Source organism: Molothrus aeneus, chromosome 23, assembly GCF_037042795.1.
Source record: "Molothrus aeneus isolate 106 chromosome 23, BPBGC_Maene_1.0, whole genome shotgun sequence".
NCBI lineage: Eukaryota > Metazoa > Chordata > Aves > Passeriformes > Icteridae > Molothrus > Molothrus aeneus.
Genome location: NC_089668.1, coordinates 2,008,750 through 2,027,412, shown reverse-complemented (window position 1 = coordinate 2,027,412; position 18,663 = coordinate 2,008,750). Strand labels below are relative to the sequence as shown.

At 49.4% G+C, this 18,663-nt stretch overlaps 1 protein-coding gene across 2 annotated transcripts in view; it reads left to right on the top strand.

Moving 5' to 3' along the window:
* Window positions 1–4,522: 4,522 nt before the first annotated feature.
* KHDRBS1 (KH RNA binding domain containing, signal transduction associated 1) overlaps window positions 4,523–18,663 on the top strand; it is a 21,923-nt gene continuing 7,782 nt past the window's right edge. For both annotated transcript variants that reach the window (XR_010784930.1, XM_066564603.1), the window contains exons 1-8: window positions 4,523–4,787; window positions 10,075–10,202; window positions 11,377–11,493; window positions 12,874–13,020; window positions 14,291–14,427; window positions 16,119–16,338; window positions 16,856–16,923; window positions 17,665–17,723. Coding sequence is in view for 1 of the 2 variants with exons in the window: in XM_066564603.1 (XP_066420700.1) it covers window positions 4,523–4,787; window positions 10,075–10,202; window positions 11,377–11,493; window positions 12,874–13,020; window positions 14,291–14,427; window positions 16,119–16,338; window positions 16,856–16,923; window positions 17,665–17,723 (1,141 nt within the window). In the remaining variant the exon portion in view is untranslated. The remainder of the gene's footprint in view (window positions 4,788–10,074; window positions 10,203–11,376; window positions 11,494–12,873; window positions 13,021–14,290; window positions 14,428–16,118; window positions 16,339–16,855; window positions 16,924–17,664; window positions 17,724–18,663) is intronic.

Genomic DNA, 18,663 nt, shown 5'->3' with positions numbered 1-18,663 from the left:
TGCTTGTCCCAGAATCCATCGGCTCGACCCCCCCCTATCCCTTTTTTCCCCAGCCCCAAATCCCACAGGGCAGCCCTTTATCCAGACAAACCGGCCCCACAGCCCTGCCCCCATTCCCAGCCCAGGAAAACCACCACATCCTGGACACCCTTCCCTTCCTGCCCCCCTGCAGCCTGAGAAATGGCACCCCCCAAGCTTTTTCCAGCCCTAAACACAAAAAAAAAAACCCCAAAAACCTTTCAGCCTTTACAGATCACCGCGAGGCTTCCCTTTCCCACCCCCCCCCCAAAAAAAAATCCCCAATTTTTATCAAACTTGTTCCTCATCCACACAGGAATCAGTAACACCCCTCCCCTCGAAACACTGATGAAAATGTCCCCCCAACGCCAGATAAAAATAAAATAAAAACCAGGTAAAATCCCCCCAACACCAGGTGCAAAGTCCCCCTCAAAACCAGGAGCAACCCCTTCAAAAACCAGGTACAAATTCCCCCCAAAACCAGGTATAAATTCCCCCCAAAGCCAGGTGCAAACCCCACTAAAACCAGGTGCAAATTCCCCCCAAAGTTAGGTACAACCCCCTCAAAAAACAGGTAAAAAATTCCCCCCAAAGCCACGGTAAGAACCCCAAATTCATCCCTCCTGCAGCCTCCCTGTCCCCCCACTGTTTCAATCCCCCAGGAAATGCCCCTCATTTCCTGAACATCCCCCCCAAAACCGGCTGCAAGGGCGGGGGGGACACTTGGGGACCCCCACAAGGCTGGGGGTGGGCACTGAGCCCCCCACATCCCACAGGTGAGAGAATATCCCCCAAAGCAGCCCTGCAGGGACCCCCAAAGCTGCAGGGGTGGGCACTGAGCCCCTCACACCCCACAGGTGAGGAGGACCCCCCAAAGCAGCCCTGCAGGGAAATGGGACCCCCAAAGCTGCAGCTCAGGGCCACTGTCCCCAACCAGCCCCAGAGCAGCCCCCCAAGCTCAGGAGGGACCCCAAAGGTCTGAGCTGCCCCCAAAGCCCCTGCTCGCACACAGGGAGCCCTCAAAGCCCCCCAAACAAACCCCACAGGCCGGGAATTTCCTCCGTAACAGGAAGGAGTCCCCGAAGCAGCCCCTGGACCCAGGCAGAGCCTCGTGGAGCCCCAAATCCCCCTCCATAAGGGCCCTTCAGCCCAGAGGGAACCTCCTGCACCCTCAAGCCCACCCCAAACCAACGCCTCAGACTCCTGCAGCCCTAAAACCCTCCCAAACTGGCCCCCAGAGCACAAAACCCCTCCAAACCACCCACAAGGGCCTGAGGAGATTCTCCTGGCCAGAGAGGCCCCCTCTGAGCAGGGAATCCCCTCCAAACACACCCGGGATTCCCCCCCGTTCCCCAGCTCCCGGGGCGGCGCCTCCGGCCTCTCCCCGCTCCCCTCCGTTCCCCCCGAAGCCCCTGGGCTGCCCCCTCACCGTGGGCATTGAGCGGGCCGGGGGCCGGGCGGGGTCGGGCAGGGTCGCGGGCGGGCGGCGGGGCCCGTGACGGGGCTGGGGCTGCGCTGGGCCCGGTCCGGCCGGAGACACCGAGAGCCCGCGCGCCGCCACACGGCTCCTCGCGCACAGGCCGCGCCCCCCCCTCCCGCCCGCCGCCCCGTGGTACGGCCCGCCCCTCACACCCACGGCCGCCACAGTGGTACGGTCCGCCCCCACACGCCCCGGGGCAGCGCGCTGGGCGCGTCCATTCCAGGCGTGGAGGGGGGGGGGGGGGGGGAGATGGCGAATGGGGAATGGAGGGCTGCGTGAGGAACTCGCAGCACTTTGGAGTGTCTGGAGGGGCCTCCAGGGAAGACGGAGGGGGATCCTTTGTCACGAACTGCAGTGATAAGACAGGCAACAATAGAGGTTAGGTATTAGGAGGAAGTTCCTCTCTGTGAGCGTGGCCAGGCACTGGCACAGGGCGTGGAATGCCCCGAGCCTGGAATTATTCGCAGCCAGGTTAGATAATACCTTCAGCAACCCGCTCTAACAGGACGTGCCCCCTCTCCACGCATCCTTCCATACCTCATAGCAACCCCCCTTATATCCCATGGTTCAGGCCTCTCCCCCCCACTTTGGGCATTGGTATAGCCCGGGGCGGCTCGCCCTCCCTTGGTACATCCCGGACCCCCCCGCAGCCCTCCCACACTTGGACCGGCTCTCCGGCCGCACGTGCACACGGAGCCTTCCACGCCAGCATCCCCCCCCGCCAGCGCAGTGGTACAGCCCGCTCCTCCCCACTGCCGTCAGTGGTTCGGTCCTCTGGGGCCGGGGGGGGGGGGGGGGGGGGGGGGGGTGGGGGGTGTTCCTACGGCTTCCGCTTCCCTCAGCCCGCGGCGGGACCGGGATTTGGGAACCGGTTCCTGGGTACAGAACACACGGGGTGCGTCCAGCCCTGTCCCCCGTGGAAGCCCTGCGTCCCCCGGGAGCGCAGCCCGCGGTAGAATCAGTGATCCGTGGATCCGCTCCCTGCTGGAGCGCGGCGTTCCGTGTGTCAGAGCGTGGCGGGCCTCAGGGGACCCGAGGGGACACCCCTGCGGCGTGGCCAGGTGTGACAGTGCTTGTGCAACACCTGCTCCCGATCCCACCTGGAAAAGGGAGGCAGTTCCCGTCACAATCCTGTGCCAGAACCCGCTCAGAGCCAGCGGTGCCAGCTGGGGCCACCGAGTGCCACGTGGAGCCAGCGCGGTGTCCCCAACATCGGGTGACATCTCCTCACAGCGCAGGGAGAGGTGGATTAATAAAGATCCCTTGTTTCCTGCACGGGCTGGAGGAGATGTGTGATTTCCCCAATTATAAAAGTTGTTGTCTTCCCATTTCCCATGGTCTGACTGTGGAATTTTTAATACATGGCTATGTTCTGTACTAATTTAAGCAGCTGCAGCGCCTGGAACGTGTGCTAGTGAAGTGCTGCCTCCACACACAATAACAGAAACCTCTGCAAAAAAGACTTTTTGTATTTATAGAATCATGGAATACCTCAAGTTGGGAGGGACCCATAAAGGCCACCAAGTCCAACTCCTTGCCCAAACCCATTAGCGAAGAAACTCTAAGAATCATCCATGAAGGGGCAAAACGGAGGGTGAGAAAAAAGGAGCCAGCAAACCTTTGTCATTCAAAATACACAGAGAAGCTGCTCAGTGCCACTTTGCTGGGTTTAATGGCTCTGCAAAGTTATAACTGGAGTCACATAAACTCTGATAATCACAGGCATTAGGGCTCTTTTCTTTCCTCCTTCAGCACTGTGTGATAAGAGCAGCTTCGTCCTTCGGGGACACTGAGGGATTGTCCCCAGAGCAGGCTGTGCCTCACAGGACCGTGAGGGCAGGGAGGGAAGGCTCAGCTCCCACAGGGCACTGCTGGACTCTGGAGGCCGGGGAACACGCTGAGCACTCACAGCAGCACTACCCCTGTACCTCAGGGCAGCGCTGTGCCCCGGGCAGGCCAAATCTCGGTCCCCATGGCCCGGTGCCGGTTCCCCCTCAGCCCCTTCCCGCGCCTCAGCGCCGCCGCCTGGCGGGAATGCGGAGTGCGCATGCGCGGCACGGCCGGGGTGCAGTGCGGGCAGCGCCGCGGGTTCGAGTCCTGCACTCGGCGGTTCGCGTGCGGCCACGGTTCGAATCCCGCCCGCGCTCCCCATGCCATCGTCTGTTCTCTCGCAACTTTGATTTTATGATTCTATGGATAAAGATTATATATATAAAGATAATAAGTGTACTCTAGTACAGTTTTGGACCCCTCAAAGGTTCGTGAAAGATCGAAGAAAATGCCTTGTGAGGAGCGACTGGGGGAGCTGGGTTTAGTCTTAAGAGGAGACTGAAGAGGAACCTCATTGCTCTCCACAAGCACCTGCCAAAACCAGCTACAAAACCAGGCACAAAATGCCAGGAGCTTGTGGTGAGGTGGGGCCGGTCTCTTCTACTGTGTGAAGAGTGAGAGCAAACGGCCTCAAGCTGAGACAGGGCAGATTCACAGCAAATATTAAGATTTTTTTTTCGCACTCTGTGCAGCTACACATTGGGAGGGGCTGCTTGGGGAGGTGATGGAGTCCCCGCGTTTAGAGGCGGGGTTGAGGGATTCCAACAGCAGCGCCGTGCAGACTGGATGAATGATTCCCACCTCCACGATTCCCTGCCTCCATCATCCCCCGCTCCCCTCACGCCGCCGCTCCCGGCCCCGCGCCATTCCCGCGGGGGCACGCGGCGCATGTGCGGGGCGCTCCCGCCGCGGATCCCCCCTTACACTCACACTCACACACACACACACACACACACACACACACACACACACACACACACACACACACACACACACACACACACACACACACACACACACACACACACACACAGTCACACAGTGACACCGACACCGGTAGAGGGCGGAGCTTCCGGCGCGGCACTTCCGGCCCGGCCGCTGCGCGGGCGGTGTGGCCGCTGCGCTCCCGCCGCCGCCGTCCCCGGCCCGGCCCGGCCCGGCCCGGCCCCCGCCTCCCGTCCCCGGCACCGCCTCATGCAGCGTCGCGACGACCCCGCCGGTCGCTTATCGCGGGGACAGGGCCCCGGCGGCCGCGCGCCGCCGCCGCGCCGAGCGCCCCGTGGCGGAGGGGCCCGCGGGGCCGCCAGCGGAGCGCAGCCGCCGCCCGGTGGGGCCGCAGCCGGCGGGGCTTCAGGCGCCGGTAAGATGGAGCCCGAGAACAAGTACCTGCCCGAGCTGATGGCAGAGAAGGACAGCCTGGACCCGTCCTTCACGCACGCCATGCAGCTCCTGACCGCAGGTACCGGCACCGGGCACGGGCGGGGCGGCGGGGCCCTGTGGCCGTTCTGGCTCCGAGGTTAAAATGAGCTATTTTCCTGTTAAAATGAGCTATTTCCTTGTTAAAATGAGCTATTTCCTTGTTAAAATGAGATATTTCCCTGTTAAAATGAAACATTTCCTTGTTAATATGAGATATTTCCCTGTTAAAATGAAATATTTCCTTGTTAAAATGAGATATTTCCTTGTTAAAATGAAATATTTCCCTGTTAATATGAGATATTTCCCTGTTAAAATGAGATATTTCCTTGTTAAAATGAGATATTTCCCTGTGTAATCGCAGCTTAATCCGCAGAGCCGCGAGTTTTGCGTGTGTTTTATTGGTGCTTTTGTTGTATTATATTGTGTTCTTGTGATGTGGCCTCAGCCAGACAGGAGAATGGAGAGAATCAAAACCCTTGAGAGAAGCGTTTAATAATTGAATTATAACGTGATGGTAATAGTAAATAAGGTGATAAATAATGATAATTGTGATGTTGGGAGGGAGTAGGAACAAGCGATGCCCGGTTCTTCACCCCCCCATCCCCGAGCTCCTTCCAGATCCAGGGTGGCAGTGAGAGAACCGTTTAATAATTAAATCCGTGAGAGAAGCGTTTAATAATTGAATTAAAACGTGATGGTAATAGTAAATACGCTGCTAAATAATGATAATTGTGATGTTGGGAGAGAGTAGGAACAAGCGATGCCCGGTTCTTTACCACCCCATCCCCGAGCTCCTTCCAGATCCAGGGTGGCAGTGGCGGTCCTGAGGATGGAATGTCCCTTTGGACCGTTCGGGTGACCTGTCCTGCTCTGGGGACAGCTCCTCTCCTTTCCTGACAAGGGTTAAATGCAGCACGCCAGGCTGTTGGAAACGTGATTCCCATAAAAATCCCTACAAACAGCTGTCGGGAAGAACAGCAGCTCTGTCCCCGCCGAAATCAGGGCAGCCCTTGCACCCCTGGGGGACAGAGGAGCTAAAATTGAACCTGAAAGAGCCACGCGGGGAATTTTCCCTGCTGGAAATGCAGGGAAAGGGCTGGGATGGAAATGGAAATGGCAGCCTTTGTTCTGTGCCCAGCCTTCCCTTCCCTTCCCTTCCCTTCCCTTCCCTTCCCTTCCCGGCTCTCCCCCTCCGCCCGCCCGTTCCGCACCCCCGGCCTTGGAGGAGGCTCAAAAACGGCCACAGTTCAAAAATTCCCAATCTCTGCTTGCCCGGGAGCTGGGAGGCTCCCAGAGCAAGGATCTGCTCAGATTTCATCTCCATCGGTGATTTAAAAAAATTATTATTATTATTATTATTATTATTATTATTATTATTATTATTATTATTATTATTATTATTATTATTATTATTATTTCCACCAGTGCTTAAAATTTTTCCACCTATTATTATTATTACTACCATTATTATTATTATTTCCACCGGTGCTTTTAAAAATTGTTCTTACTATTACTATCATTATTATTTAATTTCTATTCTTTTATTCTTATTTTATTATTAATAACGCGATTACTATAATTAATATTATTATCCGTAATTTATTTAATTTCAGTAATTTGTATTGTGATTTTAAAATATTTATTGGAATAGTTAAATTATTTCAATTAATTAAAATATTAATTTTTAATTAATTAAATTATTTAACTATAATTTGCTCAGTAAGAATTTACTCAATAAGAATTTACTCCATAAGAATTTATTTAATAACAATTTATTTAATTCAATTCTTTAAATTCATAATTTTAAATTATTAATTGGAATTTTTAAAATTATTTCTTTCTCCGCCTGCTTTTTAAAAAAATATTTATTTTGTCACGGCTTAAAAATGCAGAGTTTTGGTGCAGTTCTGGAGGTTTCAGGAGCTTGTCCTATGCAGGGAATAATTCTTGGGAATTGCTGTCTCTCCAATTTTGCAAAGAACCCATCACAGCATCACCCATCAGCATCTTCATCTAAATAAATGAGTTTTCTAATCCCATTTCCCATCACTTTAATGGTTCTGATGAATAAAATTCTTCATCCAGCTCAGCTCTGATGTCTCCCAGGCAAAGGAAATCCAAGGAATTTGCAAATTCCCCCACAAAGAGCAGCATCCTGCAAAGCCTGAGGGGGGGTAACAAGGATTTAGGAGGGTTTTTTATTTCAATTAATTATTCTTTAATTAATTTATTAATGTAATGATTGCAGCTGTGGGGGATTTAAAATTGGAGCAGCTACAGCTGTGGGTATTTTGAAAATAACTTTTTAAAAAATATTAATATTTAATATTATAATAATTAGTTAATAATACTAATAGTAATAATAATAATAATTCTTCCCAGTCTCAGTTCAGGGTGAGCTGAGCAGGAAAACAATGAGCAAGAATTTGAGGTAAAATGGTGGATTTAGGTGATTTTTTTTTGCCTAGATGAGCCCCAGATTGCTCTGGATTCCTTGGAATTTCAGCCTGGGCCAAAGCTGTGCTGCACAACTCCAGCAAAATCATTTCCAGAGCCACAAATGCTCCTGAGCGTCAGCAAAATTCTTATCCCAGCCTTTTTTCCCCTCCCAGAAGTGGAAGTTGCTCAGCCTGCCTGCCTCAGGGAGGGAACCCTGCTGGAATTCTGCATCCATTTATTTTAAACAACATTTTAAAGTTGTCTAAAATACTGTGGTGGTTCTGTATTTTTAGAGGGAAAATTTTTATTTTTTTGGCTTTTTTTTTTTGGGAGCGAGGGCCTGGCAGTGATGGGATTTTTATCGATTCCATGGACTCTGGCATGGAAGTGGCTGCATTGAGGCTTCTCTTATCCTAAAGAGAAACTGAAATCTGGGTTTTCTTGCATTTTCAAATATAATCCACATTTCCCTCCTGGGATTTGGGGTCTGTGTGATCTTCCTTTTTCCATAGGAACAAGAAAATCCCTTTTTTTTTTGAAAGAGCAGGGGAGGTGTGAAGGGCACAGCCCTCTCTGCTTCCCAGCTTTGGGAAAATGGGAAATATCCCACCTGTGTGTCAGCCAGCTGTGGGTTTGGGGTTGTTTTGGGAATTTTAGCTGGGTTTATTTCATGGAAAAGCTCCAAGCTGAGCTTCCCAAGGGTGTGTGAGCTGTGGGAATGGGAGCAGGGAGGAGCTGGGGGACTCCCCCAGGGAATTCCCTGCTGGATTCAGGCCAGCTCCAGGCTGTGCATTCCTGGGAGTGTCCCAGGGCTGGTGGTGGCTCCTGGGACCCCGCAGGGATTGGAGAGGGCCGAGGTCACTGAGGTGAGAGGGAGTCCAGGGTGCTGGAGCATTTCCAGGCTCTCCTGGAAATATCTCTCTCAAATAATTCCCTCAGTTCCTGCCCTTCCAGTGGATATCCTGTCCCCACACTGCCACCACTGCCACCTGAAACTGTCCCTGCTGTCTCGGGCTGGATTGTCCTGAAACCATTTCACCTTGCACTTTGCAACTTCTGTTTTGTTCAACCATTTTGGCAACGTTCTCAACTGCTGGCACCGCTGTGGCCATTCCCCATCCCAGAGCTGCGGCCATTCCTGTTCCCACCTCAGTGGCCATTCCCGATCCCAGAGCTGTGGCCATTCCCCATCCCAGAGCTGTGGCCATTCCTGTTCCCACCTCAGTGGCCATTCCCGATCCCATCTCAGTGGCCATTCCCGATCCCAGAGCTGTGGCCACTCCTGTTCCCACCTCAGTGGCCGTTCCTATTCCCAGAGCTGTGGCCATTCCCACCTCAGTGACCATTCCCGCTGCTGTGGCCATTCCCATTCTCAAAGCTGTGGCCATTTCCAAAGCTGTGGCCATTCCCATTCCCACCTCCGTGGCCATTCCCATTCCCACCTCAGCGACCATTCCTGCTGCTGTGGCCATTCCCATTCCCACCTCTGTGGCCATTCCCATTCCCACCTCAGCAACCATTCCTGCTGCTGTGGCCATTCCCATTCCCACCTCAGTGACCATTCCTGCTGCTGTGGCCATTCCCATTCCCACATCTGTGGCCACTCCTGCTGCTGTGATCATTCCTATTCCCACCTCAGTGGCCATTCCCACCTTTGTGCCCATTCCCTTCCCACCTTTGTGCCCATTCCCACCTCAGTGCCCATTCCCACCTCAGTGCCCATTCCCATTCCCGCCTTTGTGCCCATTCCCACCTTTGTGCCCATTCCCATTCCCACCTCAGTGCCCATTCCCACCTTTGTGCCCATTCCCATTCCCGCCTTTGTGCCCATTCCCACCTCAGTGCCCGTTCCCACCTTTGTGCCCATTCCCATTCCCACCTTTGTGCCCATTCCCACCTCAGTGCCCGTTCCCACCTCAGTGCCCGTTCCCACCTCAGTGCCCGTTCCCACCTCAATGCCCATTCCCACCTCAGTGCCCATTCCCACCTCAGTGCCCATTCCCACCTTTGTGCCCGTTCCCACCTTTGTGCCCATTCCCACCTCAGTGCCCATTCCCACCTCAGTGCCCATTCCCATTCCCACCTCAGTGCCCATTCCCATTCCCACCTCAGTGCCTGTTCCCACCTTTGTGCCCATTCCCATTCCCGCCTTTGTGCCCATTCCCACCTCAGTGCCCATTCCCACCTTTGTGCCCATTCCCATTCCCACCTTTGTGCCCATTCCCACCTCAGTGCCCATTCCCACCTTTGTGCCCATTCCCTTCCCACCTCAGTGCCCGTTCCCACCTCAGTGCCCATTCCCACCTTTGTGCCCATTCCCTTCCCACCTCAGTGCCCGTTCCCACCTCAGTGCCCATTCCCACCTCAGTGCCCATTCCCACCTCAGTGCCCATTCCCACCTTTGTGCCCATTCCTGCTGCTGTGCCCATTCCCGTTCCCGTTCCCATTCCCATCCCAGGAGTTTCTCCCCTGTTCTCCATCCCAAATCTCACCTTTCCCTGCCCGTGCCCTTCCCCTGGCAGTGCCTCCCCCTCTCCCTTCTGGTATTTGTAGGGTTCTGCCCTTGTGATTCCATCTGTGACCTGATGATTGTTTAAGGAAAATACAAAGCAGCCCTATTTCTATATTATTATTTATATTTATATTGTCATTTTTATATTCATAGTATGATTAGATTTCTATTATTTTAATTTCATATTATTATTTATACTTTGCATTATTATTCATAATTCTAGTATTCATGTTTATAAGAATATATTTCTATTATTTAAATTTTATGCTATTAATATTTTTATTTATAATTCTAGCATTTATATTTCTAACAATGCATTTGTATCATTTTAATTTTATATTATTATTTCGATTCATTTAATTTAATTTTTACTTAGAAATTGAAAAAATTCAGAAGGGAGAGACAACAAAGAAGGATGAGGAGGAGAACTACCTGGATTTATTTTCCCACAAGAACATGAAACTGAAGGAACGAGTTCTGATCCCTGTCAAACAATACCCCAAGGTGAGGCCAGAAAAAAATCAACCAAATCTCTGAGATTTTCTTCTTTTCTGTGGGATTTTGTAGCTGCAGGAGTTCAATCTTCATTTTAAACCAAAATTCAAGAGATTTCTTTTCAAAAATAAGGACTTGTTTGGGGTTTTTTTCCCAGACCTGCAGGGTTTTTATTTGGAATATATTGAATTTTTGGAATATCTTGGTGATGCACAGCTGGCATCTTGGATTGCTGGAACAGACAATTCCATGGCTGGAGCTTTTTTTATGTTTTTTTTTTTTTACATTTAATTCCTTAAAGATTTGCTGGAAAGCTGCTGCAGATGTTGGGATTGAACCACTTAATTTAACTTGATTTTTCTGCTGGAGCATTTGGTCTTTTTCATTAAAAGAAAGATTAGAAATCTGGATTTTCCTCTTGAAACCTGAATTTTCCTCTTGAAACCTGGATTTTCCTTTTGAAATCTGGATTTTCCTTTAGAAACCTGAATTTTCCTCTTGAAACCTGGATTTTCCTCTTGAAACCTGGATTTTCCTCTTGAAACCTGAATTTTCCTCTTGAAACCTGAATTTTCCTCTTGAAACCTGGATTTTCCTTTTGAAATCTGGATTTTCCTTTAGAAACCTGAATTTTCCTCTTGAAACCTGGATTTTCCTCTTGAAACCTGAATTTTCCTTTTGGAACCTGGATTTTCCTCTTGAAACCTGAATTTTCCTCTTGAAACTTGGATTTTCCTTTTCAAAACTTAAATTTTCCTTTTGAACCTTGAATTTTCCTTTTGAAACCTGGATTTTCCTTTTGAACCTTGGATTTTCCTTTTGAAACCTGGATTTTCCTTTTGAACCTTGGATTTTCCTTTTGAAACCTGGATTTTCCTTTTGAAACCTGGATTTTCCTTTTGAAATTTGAATTTTCCTTTTAAAACCTGAATTTTCATTTCAAAGCTTGGATTTTCCTCTTGAAACTCGGATTTTCCTTTTGACACTTGAATTTTCTTTTCAAAACTTAAATTTTCCTTTCAGAACTTAAATTTTCCTGTGCATTTTTTTGGTAAAGTGAGGAGAAAATGGAATGTGATTTTTTTTTTCCCTTTGGTCAACCGATAAAAAATTCAGAAAATTTTTTCTTGAAGTTTTTGAGCTCTGATTTATATTTTGTTGGGTTTTTTTCCTTAATTTCCAGTTCAACTTTGTTGGGAAGATTTTGGGACCCCAGGGCAACACCATTAAGAGACTTCAGGAAGAAACTGGTGCTAAAATCTCGGTACTGGGGAAAGGCTCCATGAGGGACAAAGCCAAGGTAAGGAAAAATAAAATTCCATTTCTTGTGGCGAGAATTAGCAGCTCTCCAAGCATTTTATTAAAAATTAAACTAGAAAAAAAAAAAAACTTCAATTAAAGATTAATTTGAAAATTGTTAAAATAAGGATTATTCTCCTCAAGAGCCATTCACTAAAGGGATTTTTTTTTCCTCTCTGTAAAAAGATTAAAATCCCTTTTTTAGCTGCTCTGAAATCTTGAAATTCTTCTGGTGCAGTGCAGATGTTGGAGCAATGTGTTCCTGATAATTTTTGGTCACAAAAATTTTGATTCACAATGTACCAGGAGAGGTTTTTAAACAGAAAAAAAAAATAATGAAAAGAATGGGAAAAATACGATTTTTGTTTCTTCCTGCTTATTTTGAGCAGAGCTGTAGCTTAATTCTGATTTTACTTGAGCAGCACAAAAAGGTTTTATACTAATTTCTTAAATTACTGCAAAACAACCTGAGAAACAGAAATATCTTCAAGGTATCTTGAAAAAAATTAAAAATAAAGAAGTAAAATAATAAAGTTTAAAAAAGTAAAATAGCATAAATTAAATATAAAATAGTAAAATAAAAAGAATAAAAATACATAATTAAAAATAGTAAAAATAATTGAAAAAATAAAAATTAAAATAAAATTTTTTAAAATAACATTTTTAAATAAAAATCTTATTTCAGTGTTTACACACAGATGTACAAAACCATGCAAGCTTCCTATAAAATTTAAAAACTCTTCCCAAATTCCATTTTTTAATAATTCTGTGGGGTTTGTGCAGGAGGAGGAGCTGCGCAAAGGGGGAATCCCAAATACAAATAAATACAAATAAAATGAAAAATAATAAAAGTAGATTTTAAAATAAAATATTTCAAAATACATAAAATTTAAAACTAAAAATATTTTTTAAAAATAAAAATAAATATTAAAATTTAATTTTTTTTTAAATAAATACAATTAAAAAGTAAAAATCTTAGTGTTTACACACAGATGTACAAAACTATGCAAGCTATATGCATGGTTTATATAAAATTTAAAAACTCTCCCTAAATTCCATTTTTTAATAATTCTGTGGGGTTTTTGCAGGAGGAGGAGATGCGCAAAGGGAGGGACCCAAATAAAAATAAATATAAATAAAATAAAAATAGATTTTAAAATAAAATATTTCAAAATACATAAAATTTAAAACTAAAAATATTTTTAAAAATAAACATTAAAATTTAATTTTTTTTTTAATAAATACAATTAAAAAGTAAAAATCTTATCTCAGTGTTTACACACAGATGTACAAAACCACGCAAGCTATATGCGTGGTTTATATTAAATTTAAAAACTCTCCCCAAATTCCATTTTTTAATAATTCTGTGTGGTTATTGCAGGAGGAGGAGCTGCGCAAAGGGGGGGACCCCAAGTACGCCCACCTGCACATGGACCTGCACGTCTTCATCGAGGTCTTCGGGCCCCCGTGCGAGGCCTACGCCCTCATGGCCCACGCCATGGAGGAGGTCAAGAAATTCCTGGTCCCTGTGAGTTTCCTGCTCCTCGCAGGAGCCTCTTCCAAACTGAAAATTCAAATTAAAATCGGGGAGAAAAATGGAGGAGGTTCGCACGTCTGGTGGGAGGGAGATCACTCCAGGGAGCTCTGGGATGGTGCTGGGATCGCCGGGATGGTGCTGGGATCTCCAGGGAGCTCTGGGATGGTTCAGGGACCACTGGAATGGTTTTGGGATCTCCAGGAATCACTGGGATGGTTCAGGAATCACTGGGGTGGTTTTGGGATCTCCAGGGAGGACTGGGATGGTTTTGGGATCACTGGGAACCACTGGGATGGTTTTGGGATCTCCAGGAATCACTGGGATGGTTCAGGAATCACTGGAGTGGTTCTGGGATCTCCAGGGAGCACTGGGATGGTTCAGGAATCACTGGGGTGGTTCTGAGATCACCAGGAGCACTCGGATGGTTCAGGAATCACTGGGGTGGTTTTGGGATCTCCAGGGAGGACTGGGATGGTTTTGGGATCACTGGGAACCACTGGGATGGTTCTGGGATCTCCAGGAAGCTCTGGGATGGTTCAGGAATCACTGGGGTAGTTCTGGGATCTCCAGGGAGCACTGGGATGGTTCAGGAATCACTGGGGTGGTTCTGGGATCTCCAGGAGCACTGGGATGGTTCAGGAATCACTGGGGTGGTTCTGGGATCTCCAGGAGCACTGGGATGGTTTTGGGATCACCAGGAGCACTGGGATGGTTCAGGAATCACTGGGATGGTTCTGGGATGGTTCAGGAATCACTGGGGTGGTTCTGGGATCTCCAGGAGCACTGGGATGGTTTTGGGATCACTGGGAATCAGTGGGATGGTTCTGGGATGTCCAGGGACCACTGGGAATGCTTCTGGGTATCTCCTGTGGCCCTTTAGTCCCCAGGGAAGGGATCTGCAGGGATCTGCCAGGCACGCTCTGCATCCCAGCCCTTTCCTTGGGGAACGGGAGCGCTGCAGGGTCACCTTCTGTGGGCTCACTGCCCCTATAAACAGGAGCTGTGGGCTGAGTCCTGCCTGGGCTCTCCCCCATGAATCCTTCTGGCATCCCTGGCAGTCTGGGAGCACCACCTGGAGCTGCAGGGCTGGAATCTTGGAAAAAGCTGCAGGAAATGCCACTAAAAGCAGATTTTCCTGCGGCCCGTGCAGTTATTTCATCGCAGCACAGCAGGCTGTGGTATCCCAGAGCTGTTCTCTGGAGCTGACCCTTTATCTCCTTATTTGCCCTTCTTTTTATCCTCATTTCTGTCCTTTCTGCAGGACATGATGGATGATATCTGCCAGGAGCAGTTCCTGGAGCTCTCCTATCTCAACGGGGTCCCGGAGCCCAACCGCGGCCGAGGCGTCCCCGGGCGGGGCCGGGGGGCAGCCCCACCTCCCCCTCCCCCTGTGCCAAGGTATTCCCAAAATCCCAGCCCTGGGAGTGCTGCCTTCACCCACAGCTGGGCTGTCTCAGGGCTTAAACTGCTGCTCAGCTAGGCCTGACTTTGGGATTCTGGCTCAGAGCATCACACTGGGCGGGATTTGGGCTGGGTTTCATCAATGGTTCCCATCCGTGGTTCCATCCATGGTTTCATCAGTGGTTTCATCAATAGGTTCATCAATAGGTACATCAATGGTTTCATCAATAGGTTCATCAATAGGTTCATCAATGGTTCCATCAAGGGTTTCATCAATGATTCCATCAGTGGTTTCATCAATAGGTTCATCAATAGGTTCATCAATGGTTCTATCAATGGTTTCATCAATAGGTTCATCAATGGTTCCATCAATGGTTTCATCAATAGGTTCATCCGTGGTTCCATCCGTGGTTCCACCAATGGTTCCATCAATGGTCCCATCAATGGTTTCATGAGTGGTCCCATCAATAGTTCCATCCATGGTTCCAGCAATGGTTTCATCAATAGGTTCATCCATAGTTCCATCCGTGGTTCCATCCATGGTTCCATCCATGGTTCCATCCATGGTCCCATCAATGGTTTCATGAGTGGTTCCATCACTGGTTCCATCAATAGGTTTATCCATAGTCCCATCACTGGTTTCATCACTGGTTTCATCACTGGTTCCATCAATGGTTCCACCAATGGTTCCATCAATGGTTCCACCAATGGTTTCATGAGTGGTCCCATCACTGGTTCCATCACTGGTTCCATCAATGGTTTCATCAATAGGTTCATCCATAGTTCCATCCATGGTTCCACCAATGGTTCCATCACTGGTCCCATCACTGGTTCCATCACTGGTTCCATCGATAGTCCCATCAATAGGTTCATCCATGGTTCCATCCATGGTTCCATCAATGGTTTCATGAGTGGTCCCATCACTGGTCCCATCACTGGTCCCATCAATAGTTTTATAAAGGAAGCTCTCAGGAAGGGCCTGGCTGCTGGTGGATGTGCTGTAACCCTTCAGCATTCTCACCTTGAAGTGCCCATCCTTGCAGAGCATCGTTCTGGCAAAGCTTGGCGATAAATTGGCACCAAAACTGTTCCTCCACTCCCTGATCCATGGGCTGGTGCTTCTCCCTCTGCCTGGAGGGTCCGTGTCCTCAGGGGTCCTGAGGGACCTGGAGTGATCCCAGGTGGGTGGGAGGGTCCTTTAAAGTGAAATTCCCTGCCCAAAGTTCAGACCACATTCCAAAGCAGCAAAACAGCAAAGCTGAGGATTCTCAGGAGAAAAAATCCTGGGCAAAGAGGATTTTTCAGAAAACATGACAGTGACACATCCCCATCATGGGGCACTCCAGAAAGTGTGACAGTGCCACATCCCCATCCTGGGGCTCTCCAGGACACAGGACAGTGCCACATCCCCATCCTGAGCAAAGGGGATTTTTCAGAAAGCATTACAGTGCCACATCCCCATCCTGGGGCTCTCTAGAACACAGGACAGTGCCACATCCCCATCCTGGGGCTCTCTAGAACACAGGACAGTGCCACATCCCCATCCTGGGGCTGTCCAGGACACAGGACAGTGACACATCCCCATCCTGGGGCTCTCTAGAACACAGGACAGTGCCACATCCCCATCCTGGGGCTGTCCAGAGCAGCAGCAGCAGCAGCTCCTGACCAACCTTTCTGTGTCTCCACAGGGGCCGTGGGGTGGGTCCCCCTCCTCCTCCTCCTCCCCCCAGGGGTGCCCTGGTGCGGGGAGCCCCCGTGCGCGGGGCCCTGGCCCGGGGCGCTGCCATGGCCCGGGGGGTGCCCCCTCCCCCGGCCGTCAGGGGAGCCCCTGCGCCCCGGGCACGGGCAGCTGGCATCCAGAGGATCCCCCTGCCCCCTCCGCCCGTGCCAGAGAGCTACGAGGAATATGTGAGCAGGGGTTCATTGCTGCTGATTAACGGGGTTAACCACGGGTGGGGGGTGGGCTGGTGGGGGTGAGGGGAGGTGGGGGGATGGGGGTCACCAGGGGTCAGTGGGGTGGGGCTGGGGTCACCAGGGATCAGTGGGATCACCAGGGATCAGTGGGGTGGGGCTGGGATCAGTGGGATGGTACTGGGATCACCAGGAGTCAGTGGGATGGGGCTGGGATCAGTGGGATGGTACTGGGATCACCAGGGGTCAGTGGGATAGCGGTGGGATCACCAGGGGTCAGTGAGGTGATTCTGGGATCACCAGGGATCAGCGAGGTGATTCTGGGATCACCAGGGATCAGTGGGATCGCCAGGGATCACTGAGATGGTGCTGGGATTGCCAGGGATCAGTGAGATGGGGCTGAGATCACCAAGGACTGCTGGGAATGGCGTTGGGATCCCACTGACTCCTGGTTCTGGGATCACCATTGGGATGGTGTTGGGGCTGTGACACTTTTCTGTCCCCATCCTCACAGGGCTACGATGACACGTACGCAGAGCAGAGCTACGAGGGCTACGAGGGCTACTACAGCCAGGGCCAAGGGTGAGTGGCATTCCCTCTTCCCAAAGCAATCTTGCTTTTTTCCCTCTTTTCCCCCTCTTTTCCCTTTTTTCCCCCTCTTTTCCCTTTTTTTCCCCCCTCTTTCCCCTTTTTCAAATCCCATTTGAAGCCAGTGGAAACATTCCTGAGCTGCTACAGCCAGGGCCACGGGTGAGTTGGATTCCCACTTCCCAAAGCAATCCTGCATGGCCTCTTTCCCCTTTTTTCCCCCTTTTTCGCCTTTTTTTTCCCTTTTCCCCCTTTTTTTCCCCTTTTTCCCCCTCTTTCCCCTTTTTCAAATCCCATTTGAAGCCAATGGAAACATTCCTGAGCTGCTACAGCCAGGGCCAAGGGTGAGTGGGATTCCCTCTTCCCAAAGCAATCCTGCATGGCCTCTTTCCCCTTTTTTTCCCCTCTTTTCCCTTTTTTTCCCCTCTTTTCCCTTTTTTTCCCCTCTTTCCCTTTTTCCCCCTCTTTCCCTTTTTTTTTAATCCCATTTGAAGCCAATGAAAACATTCCTGAGCTGCTACAGCCAGGGCCAAGGGTGAATGGGATTCCCTTTTCCCAAAGGAATCCTACATGGCCTTTTCCCCCTTTTTTCCCCTCTTATTTAATCCCATTTGAAGCCAGTGGAGCTGCAGAGTTCTGCTGGAATCCAGGGCTCAGAGCATCTTCTCTTTTCCTGGTTTTTTGTGGCAGTGGAATGGGATTTCCCTGTGTGTAACCACCTCATTGTTTTTGCAGGGATACAGAATATTATGATTATGGACATGGGGAGGCACAGGAAACCTATGAAGCTTATGGTATGTCTGGGAATTTGGGGATAAGGGAGGGGTTGGGAATTGCTTTTGGTCAATTTTGTTGTTTTCCTATGTCTGGATAAAAAAAAACTGAGTGTTTTTATTTAGGTCTGAACAACCTTTTCTGTGGGTTTAGGTTCTTCTCAATCTTGATTTTCTCAAAGGTGATGCTTTACAAAAAAATCCATTTTTTATCTTTGGAAATGTTTAAATTTCCTTGTAGCTTTAGAATATTTTCAGGAGGTCTGGATTTCCACCCACAGCACTTGTGCTGTAGTCTGGTTTTCATGGGCTGGGTTTTACATGGTTCCATCTGCTTCCTTTATCCTCACAAACCCTGAGCCTGACTCTGTAAATCTGCTCCAAAATTGCATTTAAATGTCATGAGGGAGCCTCTCCTTGGCTCTGTGCAGCCACTTTGACTCAGTAGGCAAAGCTTAGCTAATCTCAATCATGTAAAACTCCCAATTTAAGCTGGGCTGAGCCAAAATGTTGTGATTTAACCCCAAAGGGCAACCACACCCCACTCTCACTCCCCACCCATGGGACAGGGAGAGAACTGGGAGGGTAAAAGTGAGGGAATGAACGGGCTGGGATAAAGTTCACCCGGAAAAGCAAAATAAACCAAGGAATCCATTCCCTGCTTCCTTGGGAAGACATTCCAGAGGTCCCTCCCTGCCTCCTGCTGCCCTCAGCTGTGGCTGCATTTGTTTCTTTTTGAGGGCAGTTCCCGTGTCCAGGCTGGGGATGGCATCTGGCTGTGACAAGGAGAAGGAATCACTGTCCCCTGTCCCCAGAGCTGCTCTGGCCTGGCTGTGACAAGGAGAAGGAATCACTGTCCCCTGTCCCCAGAGCTGCTCTGGCCTGGCTGTGACAAGGACAAGGAATCACTGTCCCCTGTCCCCAGAGCTGCTCTGGCCTGGCTGTGACAAGGACAAGGAAT